Genomic DNA, 13,828 nt, shown 5'->3' with positions numbered 1-13,828 from the left:
ATCTGGTTTTAATCAGCAATAGGCCATAAGAGCAATGGGACATTTCGTTACCCTCGCGACATGTGTCCTGGTAAGGCTGCTTGCCATCCTTGTTGCGACGCGAGGAAACTGACAGGTTGAATATCGTCAAACAGAACCAATGGGCCCTCGACTTTCAGGGCAACTACGAGCGCATTCTGGAGAGCATAAAGCTGGCAAAGGACGCCGGTGCCCGTTACCGCTTGGGACCTGAGCTCGAAATCACGTAAGATATTCTGTACACCTCTCTTTTTCGGTCAAAAGCTGAACCCGGCATTACCATATTAAACCGTCTAACCTGTATTGTAAGCGGATACGGCTGCAATGATCACTTTTATGAAGGTAGATTGAGCCCGGTCAGCTTCCAAATTCGAGGAGGATAAATTGAACAAAATAATTACAGGCGATACATACTTGCACTCATGGGAAGTGCTTGCCAAGCTCTTGACTTCAGAAATCTGCCGAGACATGCTCATTGATGTCGGAATGTACGTAATAGTCACCAATTGATACCACCGCAGAAGATCTCTTGACCATTTTTATGATGTTATTATCCTTCTAAAGGCCCGTGGTACACAAGGACGTCAAGTACAACTGCCGGGTAGTGTTCCTCAACACGAAGATCTTGTTGATCAGGCCCAAGATGTTCCTTGCCAATGACGGAAACTACAGAGAAATGCGCTGGTTTGCGTCATGGAGCAAGTACCGCACGGTGGAGGATTTTCATCTTCCCCGTATCATTCAGGAAATCACTGGCCAGGTACGTTTAGTAGTTATATTCGACGACGGCTAGCGCTAGATTTGATGGTATGTACAGTTTACTGTTCCATTCGGAGATGCTGTCATTTCGACTAGAGAGTATGTACCCATCTTTGGCCTGCTCGTACTTACACAAAAACAAGTGATTTCATACTCCCTTGTTTAGCACTGTCCTCGGAACTGAGCTTTGTGAAGAACTCTTCACACCAGACAGGTATTTGATTTAATATTGAGTAAGATGCTGCGCCCGGGGAGAGCTAAGGTAGCAACCGCCCTTTCAGTCCACACACCCATCAAGCATTAGATGGAGTCGAAATCTTTACAAACAGTAGTGGTTCACACCATGAGTTTCGGAAGTTACACACGCGGATCAACTTAATTCAAGGAGCTACGCAAAAGGTGCTAGAAGTGGATCTCAGGCATTTGCACGGTAATGATCTAATGCGAAGACGGTAACAGTCTGGAGGTATCTATCTCTACGCCAATCAGCAAGGCTGTGACGGAGAGCGCGTTTATTACGATGGCTGCGGGCTGATTCTCATGAACGGTGAGATCGTGGCTCAGGGAACACAATTTTCTCTTAAGGATGTCGTAAGTATGAAGCAGACCTGAACTTGGCCTGGCAACTGGCTTACTTTCTCCGTTGCAGGAACTTGTCACGGCAACAATGGATATCGAAGAAGTTCGCTCCCGCCGAGGGGACGCACCGAGTCGCGCTTCTCAGGCGGTGAAGGCCCCAGCATACCCACGAGTCTTTGCGGATATTGCTTTAACCCACGACATATTCAAAGACGGTATCAGAAGCCCGCCCAGTAAACCACACCCGCCGCGGTACCACACACCGCAGGAAGAAATTCGGTATATGCAATGTAATTCATCATGTAATTCATCACATCACACCACTCACGTTATCCTGAAGGCTCGGTCCTGCATGCTGGCTATGGGATTATCTGCGCCGATCGAAGGCTGGGGGATTCTTTTTGCCTCTAAGTGGCGGATTGGACAGTTGCTCTACAGCTGTCATTGTTTACTCAATGTGTGACCTGGTTTGCAAAGCTGCTCAAAACGGAGGTAAGCTTCCTGATGACAAGAGACATATAGCTAGTTGGCTGATTACTGTATGGCAGACCAGCAGGTTATTGCGGACGCCAGAAGACTAGTTGGTGAAACCAACTCAGATTATATTCCCGAGGATCCAAGAGAACTGAGTGGGTGAGGAAACGTTAAAGGAGATATCTCGCTTAGGGAACGGAAATCTCATCGTCTCTCGTTCCTTTAGGCGCATCTTTCACACTTGCTATATGGGAACCGAAAATTCCAGCAAAGAGACACGGGTCAGGGCGAAGCATCTTGCCGACAAGCTGGGAAGGTATAACAGTGCAGTCAGCGTCATAACGCAGCATTTCCTAACTTCCTATCGCAGCTACCACTTGGACATCAACATGGATTCTGTTGTGTCTGGCTTTCTAGCAGTTTTCCAGACAGCGACTGGAAAACGTCCTATTTTCAAGGTACATGGCGGAAGTGAAACGGAAAATTTAGCTCTACAAAATATACAGGTGATTGCAACACTGCACTTGAAACGGAGAGCAGGTTGGACTAAATAATTTACATCATCAGGCACGATCAAGAATGGTTCTGGCTTACATGTTTGCTCAGCTGCTTCTGTGGGTACGGGGCCGACCTGGGTCACTACTTGTTCTCGGCAGTGCCAATGTCGACGAAACGTAAGCCTGATCACTAGTATTTGTTGGCGCGCAATTTCAGTAACCTTCGAAAATGAAGACTCCGAGGCTACTTCACCAAGTATGACTGTTCAAGTGCTGACATCAATCCTATTGGGGGAATCAGTAAAATCGACTTGAGAAAATTCCTTGGATATGCCAAGACTGAACTCGGCCTAGATATCCTTGAAGAGTAAGTATATAACCGTCTGCGTACCTTTGATTCACAGACAACTTCAATGGCGTCAAAGATTTCTAGAGGCTACGCCGACTGCTGAATTAGAACCTATCACCAAGGAGTACGTCCAGGGTGACGAGGTAAGATAGCACTTGCCCCAACATGCATTTAAAGATGCCGAACTAAATTTGCCATAGGTTGATATGAAGATGACCTATGAGGAGCTCTCGGTGTACGGCACATTGCGAAAAGTGGCTAAATGTGGGCCTTTCGGGATGTTCTCTAAGTTGCTTCACGAATGGGGTGATCGTCTTCGTCCAACCGAGGTATGATTGTTCAAGATGGCTGCGAGCAAGACGCCAAATCGACGCTCTAACATTGTAGCATTGCCTTTCGGCCAGATTGCTGAGAAAGTGAAATCGTTCTTCTTCTACTACTCCATCAATCGGCACAAGACCACCATTTTGCCACCCTCGTATCACATGTCACCTTACTCGCCAGACGACAATCGATATGATTTGAGGCCCTTCCTTTATAACGCCGGCTGGACATGGCAATTCCGTCGTATAGACGAGGGCGCTGCCGCCGTGGAGCGCCTTCAAAACAATTCTTTAAAGTCAGGAGAAGGGAAGTAGACAGGGCTTGAAGGAATGGACGTAAAGAATATGTACAATTCTCCTTGTATTAATGACATAAAGCGTGCTAGATCATCTCGCACAGAATCATTCCTGCGTCTACCGAGCGTCCCCGATGCGTTCACTTTGCAGCACATATATATTGCACTGCTCACCCAAATAAAGATGGCTCAGCATCAAAGATACTCAGAAACTATGTGAGACATACTCACCATTATTCCCTCGAATGAAGCAATCCCCATACTTGTTCTTTAACACCCCGTGTACGTACTCTTCCGTATTTTCAAGCGCAATATTCTGAAAGTGGCAGCAGGGTCTGAGCGGTGCTGTGTTGTGCTTTTGCGGACTTGAGCCACGAACGCTTACCATGTATCCATCCAAACATGCTAGGGTACCTGCCCGAATATCGGTAAGTTGCTTGGCCATCACATGTGCATGCTAGCTATACTCACCCTTGTAATTCACCCCCGAGTTCAATTTAACAATCACTGGTCGTCCAATGACATTGTTGAGAAAGTCTGTAGGTGACTTTGGCCCAGGTTGGTTCATCTTTTGTCGGTGATCGGGAACCAATACCCTTGATCGACGCTCAATGGACAGTGCTGTTGGAACCGGAACTCGATCAGGTGGATCGGTCGAGTCGAATGTGGAAAATGTGGCTTCATGACGCTGCGCAGATCGCAAGTCGGCAACTCTTGCAGGCCCAGATGACGGGAATGGTTAGCGATACGGAAGCTCCTACACTGTCCGAACTGCAAGATGCGGGCGAAAAAGAATGGAAATCTGGTACGTGGCCTTGCTGCATAATAGCGCATGTTGACCGTTACTCAAAGGTTTATGCCTTACTCGTTTCCCTTGGCCTCGCAAAAAATAATAGAATACGATCATATGTTGACAAGAATAGCAGACTCTTGCGAATTAGAGCATGTAAGCATCACTGTAGAGCTGATAATTGATGTGATTGATATTTACGCACATGTGATAATAGCCTTGGCCTCTGGTGAAAGAAGTCATAAAGTTGAAGATCCGTCGAAACCTTAAGGGAGAATCAGAAGATGAGGCGGATAAAGGGGATTCTGTGAAGGACTATGAGACCCGTATCGGACTGGCATTGGATACTTTTGATGAAGCACCGTTTACCGTGCAGCGATTATGCGAATTGACTGTCCGACCAAACGAGCACCACAAGAATGTGTGGAAATATCTTCGAGCTTTGGAGAAGGTTAGTATAGATATTGTCAAGCGCAGGGCTATTTCCGAGCTTCTAACTAAATTCTTTATTACAAGGTGTTACTGGTTACGTCGTCCGATAGTCCTTTGCATTTTAGCGTGATACGTGATAGCCCAATGGAAATTGTACAAGGAAATGGAGTACCGTCTGTTACTGAGGAAAAAGAGATTATCGAGGGATCACCACCAGGTATACAAGTTGTCTGCATGGCGGAAAAGTAAACTCTTGGTAACAGTAGTGCTTGCCGCAGAATCATCCCCCACTGCTCCAACCGACTTGCCTACCAACGGCAACCGGGATCTAGGGGTGCGGCCCATGGACATTGACTGATGCCAAGAGGACAGGTTAACATTGTATATACATATTATTATTTTCAGAAGAGTATGATACCTTACCAACGAAAGCTGCAGTGCAAGATGAAATTCCCGACTTTAATTTAAGCAGACCTATCACTTAAATCTTTCGTAGCAGCGATTCGGGCGAATCCTGTTCTGAAAGATTGGATGGTGCACGCGATCCCGTCCTGCGATCGGTTCGTGACTGGCGTCCCTCGATGGCAGTCGGTGTCCGAAAGACCGCTGCGGGTGGTTTTCCCGCTTCTGCTGACGGCATCACAGGACGTGCCAATCTTCTACTATGGCGGGTTAATCTCGAATGGGTTTATCCATAGTAACAAAGGGGCGGATCTTATCTTACCTTGACGTCGTCCGATACACATTGCCTCTCAAATCTGGGAGACCCAAATTACCCAATAAAGCCGGTGGTCCCTCGTCCGTATCATCAGAGTCATCTAAGCTAATAGCAGAGATTACTTTATCTGCTTCGCCCTTTTGCGCTGTGACTGTTAATTGTTCTCCATGAGATGGTGCGGTGGTAGAGCTTGTTGATTGGCGTGTCCGCTGTTGCCTTGCGTCATGACTGCCGTCCTCTCCTCTCTTCCTTTTCGCTGGCCGACCCACAATGGCGTCAACGCTCGTATCAGAACTTGATTCTCCAGATTCCGCCAAATGGGAGCCTGCTTCATTGAACCGATTGGGGTGTAAGGCCCTTTGGACTTCGTTTTAATTTGATGAACGTAAGTTGCTTCCTGAAGGACCGGACATACCGATCTACCCCTTCGTGCTCTACGGTGTTTGATGCGTCGATGGCTCGACTTGCAGCTACCTTGAGCGCCTCCTCCGAGGTTGCGATTCGCATTGCTGTCACCATGGAACTGTTCATTATTCTCCTCTAAGCAAAACGGAAGTACGCTGTGTTCATAATTACCGAGTTCTTTATTAGCTTTCATTAGATCCCGTATTTTGCCTTTCTTTGCATTCAGCACCTCCTTGAACTTGGTAGTGTTGTCATAAGCATCGTCGCAGGGAGGAGGCGTTCGAGAAAGAGGCCACCTTTTTGTAGATTGTCTTTTCAACCTTTTCACGCTTTTCTTTCACCCAAACATCATGCTCCTTCAACACCTCTGCTCGCTGTTGTTGCAGATCTTTAACTTTTGCCTCCAATTTCTGGATTCGATCCTATATAGTGATGGTAAGGTTCCATTAACAGACCGCGCTGTGTCGTTACTTGTGCTGAGACAGCCCTCACCGAGGCCTCCTGTCGATCGATTATCAATTCATCGATCCATTTTATCCATATTGCGTTACATTCCTCCTTTAACACAGACGGCAGAGATATTCTGCCAAGCGCAAACTGCGAGCAAGATACTATTACGTCAGTGACACTTGGTGCTTGTGCAAAAAAAAGAGTATAATACCTTGATTCCACCATCTAATATTAAAAACCAGGACAGCTTTGGCATTGGAAAACGTAAGCTCTCACGCAATGGTATCTCCCTGGCCGGTACGTTAGACCACACCTAACTATCGCTAACCTCAGCAGTGAAGTCTCCAGTATTCACTGAGCATCCAGTTTTTTGTCCTTTGTGATCAGACTGCCCTGCGAAAGCTGCTTTGGTAGCCATCAGATAGTCATCTTCAGAAATATCTTCAGGTTGACATCGTCGTAGATCCGCCATGGTGACTTTGATAAACGGATTTAATCCTTTAGCCAAACAAATGCTTGCGGCCTGTGCAGTGTCTAAAGAGCCATTTACCTGCTCGTTGCCATACGATCGTGCCATCTGTAATCCCCAACTCAAACGCGACGGCAGTGCTTCGCGAAGCACTATTAACAGAATTCCAGTCACATGATACATAAAGTGTCGTTTCTTGACCGCTTTGGCTTAAACTCAAAGAAGAAGATAAGCTGTTATAGTCAGGCCTGGGTGCAATCCGACAGAAAGTTCTGTTGGTTGACATGGTTTGCTCAAGATGAATGACCAAGCCAACGCTGCTGAACCGTTGCTTGATCGTATCCACGTGCTTCGCTTACCAAGTACATTAGTAGCCCTTAGTAAGCGTCGATCAAACTTCCCGATAGCTGTAATTAACATGACCGTTCAACATGTTGAGATACGCATACTTGTTTCGTAGTTGGAGAGTAAATTTCACGCAACACTATTCTCAGGGAGTGCCATCTATCCACCGGCAGCCTGTTAATACCGTATGCGCCTGACGAGATCAGCTTTGATCCGCACATTGACAGCGATTATGATCACTACTGTTGATCGCCTTCAAGGAAACTAATGTGCGATACATGCAAGACCCTTGGCGTCAACTCGGCCTATGCGGGAGAGCCTTAGGAAGAAGCCCGGCTTCAAACCAGCGCTTCAGAAACCATCTCGGCTGAATTGAAGCTTTTGATCGTACGATCACGTGAAAAAAAAGCATGGCACAGTCACATTCCAAACCATCTCCCTCGGGTGATCTCCGTGGGGTCGTTCATTTCCTACTCCGATCGCGTTGGTTGGCGGAGGTTGTGCTTGGCACTGACTTTTTGTTTCCATCACCTCGAACAACGGCTAGAGCAGACAACCATTGCACACCATGGTGGAAAGGTACGTATTGGCGTATGAAGGCACGATAGGCGACGCTGGGCACCGTTGGCATAGTTTTGGTCTGCCGGACTGGAGCACATATGTTTCTGGCCTTTATGCCCGGGTCCCTCTAGACCCCGCTTGTGTCTTTGGCACACTGGACGTGCATATTCATTAGTCATGTACCATGCCATATAGCAAGCCTCCGGCGGAGAAGCCAAGGGTTTAGTTGCGCGCGTCATCTGAGGCTTGAGCCTCAACCAGATGCATGCCGATCGCTCATGTGTTCTTTCATCATTTGGCTGTCGCATGTAGCCTCAAATTCCCGGACCGGTTCGAAATTGTTCGCAGTGGCGCGGACGGGGACTTCAAGTCAAAGTTGGTTGTGCTCCGCCCGTTCCAGGCAAAGGAAGTCATGGCTAAAATTGAAGGGTGCTATGAAGCCTTTAAGAGGTATTTTGGCAACTTACAGTTATGTCTGTATGCTAGTTCTCTGATCGTCTTTTCTCGCCCTTTCCAAAGGTGGTCATCTGTGCAAATTTCGGCGGATAAGCACATCGAGTTGAACTCTGAGCTCGTCTTTATGGTATTTGTACACTAAGGACTTCTTACCATAAGCTCATTATTGACCTTTATACCCTTCCAATAAAGAATCACTCCTGCGATCCCTCTGTCATTATTGACGTTGAAACGTTGGAAGTGATTGCAGCTCGGGACTTGCAGGTAAAAAAGTCATATAGCTGCGGGGCAAGTACACGATATAGGATGCTAATGCCTTTGCCATTCCAGCCGGGAGATGAAGCGACCTTTTTCTACCCAAGGTGAGTTCTCGCTGCTAATAGTACCATCATTTTGTTATCTCATTTACTGTCGGCCCAGTACGGAATGGGATATGAGCCAACCTTTCGACTGCTGGTGTGGAGCACCACAGGTATGGTATTTGGCAACGTTTAGTGATAATTTGGCTTGCATCTCAAATAGGCCGGTCTTCTAGTGCATCAAGCGTGTGTCAGGCGCAAAGAATTTACCAGCGGAAGCTTTGAAGTGCCAATTCATCAACAAGCACATTAGATCGCTATTAGATAGACAAGCATAGGCAGGACTTGCGGTTATTTATCATGCATAACAGTCTTTCAAACATCAGACTATTCGCGTTATTTACTGAGTATTAGAGCAATCATTTGTTTTCGTTTAGTGACTTTACGACCAATTACAACTTTCTGGCCAAGCTCTGTACATTTAAAATAATACATTAAGAGATCAAAAATCTAATACACGAAAGATATTAAAACGCAAAATGAGCGACAGATTTCCATCAGTGCAAAATAGCTACTGATTCATTCAGAGACATCATTCGGTGGCTCTCATCATTACGGTGCTGAAAAGCACTACTGTTATGTGAAATCTCCTCCTCACAGTTAAGATCCGCATCGACATCAGCACTTCCGAAAGAAGTTCCTGTCAGACTATTGGGTAGTGGCTCCGACTCTCCAGCATCCTGTTTAACAACACTATCAGGGGTGACATTAGCGTCACCGCCGATATTATCGTCTTTCGAAGCAAGACCCTTGGAGGCTCGCCGCTTCATTGTGGAAAGCCGTCTAGCCGTAAGTACCCGCGAAATGTACAAGGAATTTCGGCTTGTAAGCCAGTTCACGTCGCTCCCGTCCCAATCGTCATCGTCGGAAAGAGCATCGGCCTCCTCCTCTTCCAGACGCTTTTGCTCGATCGCTGCTTCCTTATACGCTCGAAAGTCAACAATGGTGGCGGGATCCACATCAGCAAACTCGTGCGATAGAAGATCGGTTGCAGTCGGTCGTTGATCAGGATCGCTATGAACCATGAACATCCATGAGTCAGAAATAAGACATGAAAGGTCGCTAACGTTCCTTTGATTCCTTACATTGTAAAGCACTTTTCCAGCAAGTTTTGTGCCTGTGGTGACAACCACTCAGGTAATGGAGGTGTGTTTTCACGACCCAACCGCCACATCGTTTGTAGCTCGTCCAGCTGCCGCCAGGGGTTGTATCCGGTGAACATCTCAAGTATGAGACAGCCCAGACTCCTGTGCACAACTGAGGGTCAGTGCGGTCATGTGGAATAAAAAACATATGATAGTCACATACCAAATATCGACTTTAGCAGAGTAACCCTTAGCTTTGATGACCTCTGGGGCCATCCAATGCACAGAGCCTTGCATTGACATGCGCGAGTTGAACCTATATGCCATCTTGTACTCTGCGGATAAAAAAACGACACCCAAACGATGTAGCTCCCTTTGAAAACTCTTTCTGATTATTGATTACAACGTACCGTTTTTCTTTGAAATTCCAAAATCTGATATTTTTGCGACACCGTTCTCATCGAGCAGTACGTTTCCTCCTTTGATATCTCGGTGAATGATAGATCGTTCATGAAGGTACTCCAGGCCGCAAAGGATTTGGCATGTTAAGCTCCGCACCAAAGGCTCCTCAAAGCGGCCCATGCTGGTAATCGACGATGATATAGAACCACCAGAGACATATTCTAGAAAGACATTGATCGTCGTTCCTTCCACGTCATAACCGAGGTATCTGTATGAATCAGTCCACATAAAAGCCACAGAGTGGGGACCATTTAGTCCACTGTCGTCCATAGCCACGTATCACTACTCACCGCACGATATTCTCATGATCTAAATCTTTTAAAAGAGTAATTTCACGATGAAGTGCGTCCAACATTCTGCGCCTGGAATCCTTTTTCGCGTCCTCCGCATTTCGCTTCCTAGGCATCCCAGCGAGTTCCACTTGTTTGACGGCCATAATTTCTCCAGTCTTCACATTAACCCCGTAGAAGACTTTACCATATGCGCCTTTGCCTATCAAGGGACCGCAAGCCCATTCAACGTTGCTCCGCTTGTCAGGTTCGTGCGTAAATGCTCTTGACAGCGTAGGCATGGATCTATCGAGACCCTCCAGAGAATTGGCAGCCGATCCGTCCCCAGGGATTTTCGGCTCTTGCGTAGTCTGTTCGTCCCGAAGAGCGATATCCGTGCTGGCAGTTACGTCATCTTCATGTTCTTCGTCTTCTTCTGCGATTGGGCGCTCTGCAGCCAAAGAATTTTGCGACGCCAGTTTGGATTCCCTGCGAGTGGTTCTCCTCGATGTAAGTGGCTTATAAGATTCAGTAGTGCCCTCTGCCTCAATCTCGGACTCGGAACGGTGTTCGCGTCGTTTGTCCCAAGACGCTACGCTCTTGCGCGTACCAAGGTTCATTCCAATGGTTCCAGCTCTGCGCTGGTTCAGGAAACTTTCGTCACTCCAAGTTAATTTCAGAGGTGCCCATTTCTCAGAAGTATGCAGATAGTCATCGCTTCTCGCGAGCCGTTTCATTTGAGCGCGTTTTGTTCCTGCCCTTCGTAGCCTATCGCCAGTAGAGATCTCAGACTCGTCCAATTCCGTATCTGAGCGGCTTAAATTCTTACGGCTCCCCACCAGTGATTGCTTAGAACGACGGCCCAACACGCTCGTGTGAGACACAGTAGAGCGTCGCCGACTTTTATCCAAATCATTCAGCGACGTGGTCCACACTCGGTCAATCATTGGAATAGAGCCTGCTTGCGACAGCGGTTGCTCCGCAGCATAATCCACCAAAACCCCCTTTCGGACTCCAAAAATCTTGGCCGAACGTTTGCGACTTGCCATTGGCCGCTCCATGGGATCCGCTTCCCCGTCGCTCCCACCTTCTGTTCGGAGAAGATCATCAACATCTGGATTCCGTGAGATAGGCAACCAGTCTGCATCTTTTCCAGTCAGCACACTAGAATCCTCGTCAATGGTTGCAATGCGATCCTTCCACTGACTTTCAACTTGCTCCACTTCCTCGGGTTGTGCTTGCTCCTGTGTTGGCACCTTATCGGGCTCTGACAGTTCGGAGAGTACCAAGGCGGCTGGTCTACTCAGTCGCCGTCCAAAACTGGTCTCGCTTCGGCTGGCCCTTTTCCTTTTCATAGTTTCCTTTACAAAATTCTTCAAAGATAAACGTTCTCTTTCCGGTACATGATCGCCGCCTGTCATCTCCCCTTGACCTTGACTAGTGATGGGACGCGATCGCGATAAACTTGGGAAAAATTCCTCTAGGTTTTCACAAATAAGCTCACTTGGCGGCCGCTCTCCAAAGAAATGCTCGAGCTTCTTTGTTGTGACCCTCGAAAGGGGTCCATCATAAGGTAGATCATCAATACTTTGGAAATCCCCAGTCTCTCCTTCAGGGAAACCATCTTGATCTGGTGGTCCGAGAAGTGGAATGTCGTTGTTTGATTCCAGTCGCACCGGAGCAGAGTGCGGGGCTATATTCGATACGTCCACATAGGGCTCGTCTTCAGGTGGCGCCACAGCTCGTTTTGTCGCGTTGCTAAACAGCTTAAGCAGCCCCCGTCGTGTGCTTTGCTTGGGGACAATTGGCGATGACAGGGGTTCATCTACTTCCGAAACTTCATGGGGAGTTGCTGGCGTGTCAACCAACTTCTCATCTGGCAATGGGAGAGCACACTCTTCGTCAAGTCGTTTGAGGACCAAATGAGCTTTGAGTTGGTAATTGGGCGATTTGCAAATTGCCAGAAGAGCTTCATCGTCCAATTGATTCTCTATATAGGGGATGAGTTGAGCATGCACCTGCAAATCTGGTGACGGGTTTACATACCTGTGTCGAGTTGGCCCGAAAAATCCAGTCCATATATGCCGTACCTCATTCTCTCCCCTGGATCCCGCAGATTGAACTTCATAAAGACTCTGTCGCGAATTGCTTGGGCGCCGACGAGGTTTCTGACGTCAATTATATGGGACTGGTCATCTAATCCCGTCACTCGAATACATCGCTATTGTCAAAATATTTGTCAACTATATGAGCTAGCGCATTTTGGTATGCAATGTGCGAACTTACCTCTCGTAGCCCGGCTATGTCCATCGTGTTGTCCTATAGAAGTCAAAGTTAGACAAGCAATAGAGTGCATCAAGTGAAACTCAGAAAAAAAAAGACCGATAATTTACCTTCTCATAGAAACTCAAGTCTCTGAGAGACCGCACAAAGTGAGTGTTTGGAGAATCCACGATGGCAGTGGTAGGCGATACCGTGCCCACGCTTCCACTACTTCCTTCTCGACTTAATTCCCGGTCTCGTGGAGACCGTGCTGTATGAGATATATTAGGAGTGCTTGGAGAAACTGAGAGTGAGCCATCTGGGGATCTTCTGGATATTGATTTCGAGTTTGGCGGGGCCAACTGATTTAAATTGGTGCGAATGGCTAAGTTGGGCCGCCGCTTTCCATTACTTGTATCGCTGTCATCGCTTCGTGGAGGTGATTTTGATCGAGATTCACGTATGGCCGGTTGACGTCTTAAGGGGTTTGCCGCTCTGCTCATCAAGCTAGAGTCGTCTTGGAATTCAGCCTCACCCGTCGGTGGCGACACATGTACCGCGCTTAATCGGCCCATATAGTTGGATGACCCGTCCCCATACGCACAGGATACTGACGGGGTTGAAAGTGAAGAGTCACTAACGTTCGAGTCCAGGAGAGAGTCTGTGCGATCCGGTAGCAAGGAAGATACATTTACCGTCGGAACAAGATCACTGTAAATGGTAGTGCGAGCAGACATGTGCTTTTCTTGACAAAGAGACGAAATATATGTACGGTCTTGAAATCCGTCTCGAGGCTGTCCGCCGTCTTGCAGAGCAACGGTCCGAACCGACGAGTCCCATCCGTGAATTCTAGCATCCCATCCTCTTGGGAAAGCTTCTTTGCTTTTAGTGCGAGGAGGAATTGGAAGGCGATTTCCTCCAGTAGATATCGGGCTTGTATGTTGGGGATGTAGTGTACTGGAGGATTCGGTGCGCACGGGCCTCGTCGGAGACACTGCTGTCTGGGGCGGCGTATTTCTAGACACAGGCGTAGAGGCACCAGTTATGTCACCTTGAGCAGGTAGCTGTTCGTCTACCAGAGTGGGAGGAAATCCCGAGACGCTGCTGGATGTCGAATGATTTGGCGAAGTGTTGCCTTTCAGGTTATTGACGAGTAGTAATAGTTTCGCGCGATCCCCCAAATTTGTCACTCCCGATTGGCGAAGCGTGTCGTACGTCATGTTCAACAGGACGTTTCCTGTCACATGCTTTTCGACGAAAGGTGTTACATATCTTCCAAAGCCAGCTGCCTCCAACCACTGGGCAACAGCATGTTCATTCCACTGTGAGATCCGTGAAACAGCATCACCTTCCATTATCCTGGCAGAGTCATGAGGCGTCCTAGGCAAATATGACCCACTCTGTACATCCTCTCGGGGACTCGTGGTCATGGCCGACAACGATCTGCCATTTTACAGGTTATTTTGAAGG

The 13,828-nt window shown here is 47.6% G+C and overlaps 5 protein-coding genes across 5 annotated transcripts; 3 read left to right on the top strand and 2 right to left on the bottom strand.

Annotated features, from left to right (window-relative positions):
* Window positions 1–34: 34 nt before the first annotated feature.
* Window positions 35–3,314, top strand: SPPG_04078 (NAD+ synthetase; the record flags this gene model as incomplete). The annotated part of the gene is made up of 19 exons (XM_016752325.1): window positions 35–70; window positions 135–244; window positions 329–360; window positions 422–506; window positions 583–778; window positions 836–876; window positions 944–991; window positions 1,059–1,176; window positions 1,237–1,368; window positions 1,427–1,635; window positions 1,697–1,848; window positions 1,905–1,989; window positions 2,057–2,146; window positions 2,201–2,336; window positions 2,398–2,504; window positions 2,563–2,694; window positions 2,753–2,819; window positions 2,877–3,005; window positions 3,081–3,314. 19 exons carry the CDS (start codon window positions 35–37, stop codon window positions 3,312–3,314), a joined length of 2,139 nt encoding a protein of 712 aa, XP_016609018.1.
* A 367-nt stretch (window positions 3,315–3,681) lies between these two features.
* On the top strand, window positions 3,682–5,350 carry SPPG_04076 (uncharacterized protein; the record flags this gene model as incomplete). The annotated part of the gene is made up of 6 exons (XM_016752324.1): window positions 3,682–3,723; window positions 3,839–4,100; window positions 4,192–4,241; window positions 4,303–4,536; window positions 4,602–4,734; window positions 4,796–5,350. The coding sequence occupies 6 exons, from the start codon at window positions 3,682–3,684 to the stop codon at window positions 4,873–4,875; spliced, it is 801 nt and encodes a 266-aa protein (XP_016609017.1). The 3' UTR covers window positions 4,876–5,350.
* SPPG_04075 (uncharacterized protein) lies at window positions 4,571–7,240 on the bottom strand. The gene is made up of 9 exons (XM_016752323.1): window positions 6,641–7,240; window positions 6,419–6,567; window positions 6,302–6,337; window positions 6,133–6,237; window positions 5,937–6,062; window positions 5,812–5,878; window positions 5,651–5,744; window positions 5,242–5,592; window positions 4,571–5,176 (listed from the first exon to the last, which is right to left on the bottom strand). The coding sequence occupies exons 1-9, from the start codon at window positions 6,843–6,845 to the stop codon at window positions 4,999–5,001; spliced, it is 1,311 nt and encodes a 436-aa protein (XP_016609016.1). The 5' UTR covers window positions 6,846–7,240; the 3' UTR covers window positions 4,571–4,998.
* A 131-nt stretch (window positions 7,241–7,371) lies between these two features.
* On the top strand, window positions 7,372–8,742 carry SPPG_04074 (uncharacterized protein). The gene is made up of 7 exons (XM_016752322.1): window positions 7,372–7,483; window positions 7,778–7,915; window positions 7,985–8,048; window positions 8,114–8,185; window positions 8,252–8,283; window positions 8,342–8,393; window positions 8,457–8,742. Exons 1-7 carry the CDS (start codon window positions 7,473–7,475, stop codon window positions 8,556–8,558), a joined length of 471 nt encoding a protein of 156 aa, XP_016609015.1. The 5' UTR covers window positions 7,372–7,472; the 3' UTR covers window positions 8,559–8,742.
* SPPG_04073 (STE/STE11/BCK1 protein) lies at window positions 8,621–13,826 on the bottom strand. Its single transcript, XM_016752321.1, has 8 exons — window positions 12,490–13,826; window positions 12,383–12,415; window positions 12,143–12,317; window positions 10,118–12,086; window positions 9,776–10,035; window positions 9,589–9,700; window positions 9,366–9,527; window positions 8,621–9,294 (listed from the first exon to the last, which is right to left on the bottom strand). The coding sequence occupies exons 1-8, from the start codon at window positions 13,786–13,788 to the stop codon at window positions 8,778–8,780; spliced, it is 4,527 nt and encodes a 1,508-aa protein (XP_016609014.1). The 5' UTR covers window positions 13,789–13,826; the 3' UTR covers window positions 8,621–8,777.
* Between the last annotated feature and the right edge of the window lie 2 nt (window positions 13,827–13,828).

Source organism: Spizellomyces punctatus (genome assembly GCF_000182565.1).
Source record: "Spizellomyces punctatus DAOM BR117 chromosome Unknown supercont1.6, whole genome shotgun sequence".
NCBI classification, from domain to species: domain Eukaryota; kingdom Fungi; phylum Chytridiomycota; class Chytridiomycetes; order Spizellomycetales; family Spizellomycetaceae; genus Spizellomyces; species Spizellomyces punctatus.
Note: the sequence above shows the minus strand (reverse complement) of the source record. Positions and strands in the feature narration are given on the sequence as shown.

Bases quoted from the DNA above. Each gene is read 5' to 3' on its own strand.
- SPPG_04075 (XM_016752323.1), bottom strand. From the start codon at position 6,845: ATGTCAACCAACAGAACTTTCTGTCGGATTGCACCCAGGCCTGACTAT. The intron at 5,879-5,936 runs GTGGCCTCTTTC...AACACTACCAAG, and splicing joins AAAAGACAATCTACAAAAAG to TTCAAGGAGGTGCTGAATGC. The intron at 5,177-5,241 runs GTAAGATAAGAT...CCGCCATAGTAG, and splicing joins GTGTATCGGACGACGTCAAG to AAGATTGGCACGTCCTGTGA.
- SPPG_04074 (XM_016752322.1), top strand. The intron at 8,186-8,251 runs GTAAAAAAGTCA...TTGCCATTCCAG, and splicing joins TTGCAGCTCGGGACTTGCAG to CCGGGAGATGAAGCGACCTT. The intron at 8,394-8,456 runs GTATGGTATTTG...CCGGTCTTCTAG, and splicing joins GCTGGTGTGGAGCACCACAG to TGCATCAAGCGTGTGTCAGG.
- SPPG_04073 (XM_016752321.1), bottom strand. From the start codon at position 13,788: ATGACCACGAGTCCCCGAGAGGATGTACAGAGTGGGTCATATTTGCCT. The intron at 9,528-9,588 runs GTATGTGACTAT...AGTTGTGCACAG, and splicing joins TCTGCTAAAGTCGATATTTG to GAGTCTGGGCTGTCTCATAC. The intron at 9,295-9,365 runs GTAAGGAATCAA...CATGGTTCATAG, and splicing joins CTGGAAAAGTGCTTTACAAT to CGATCCTGATCAACGACCGA.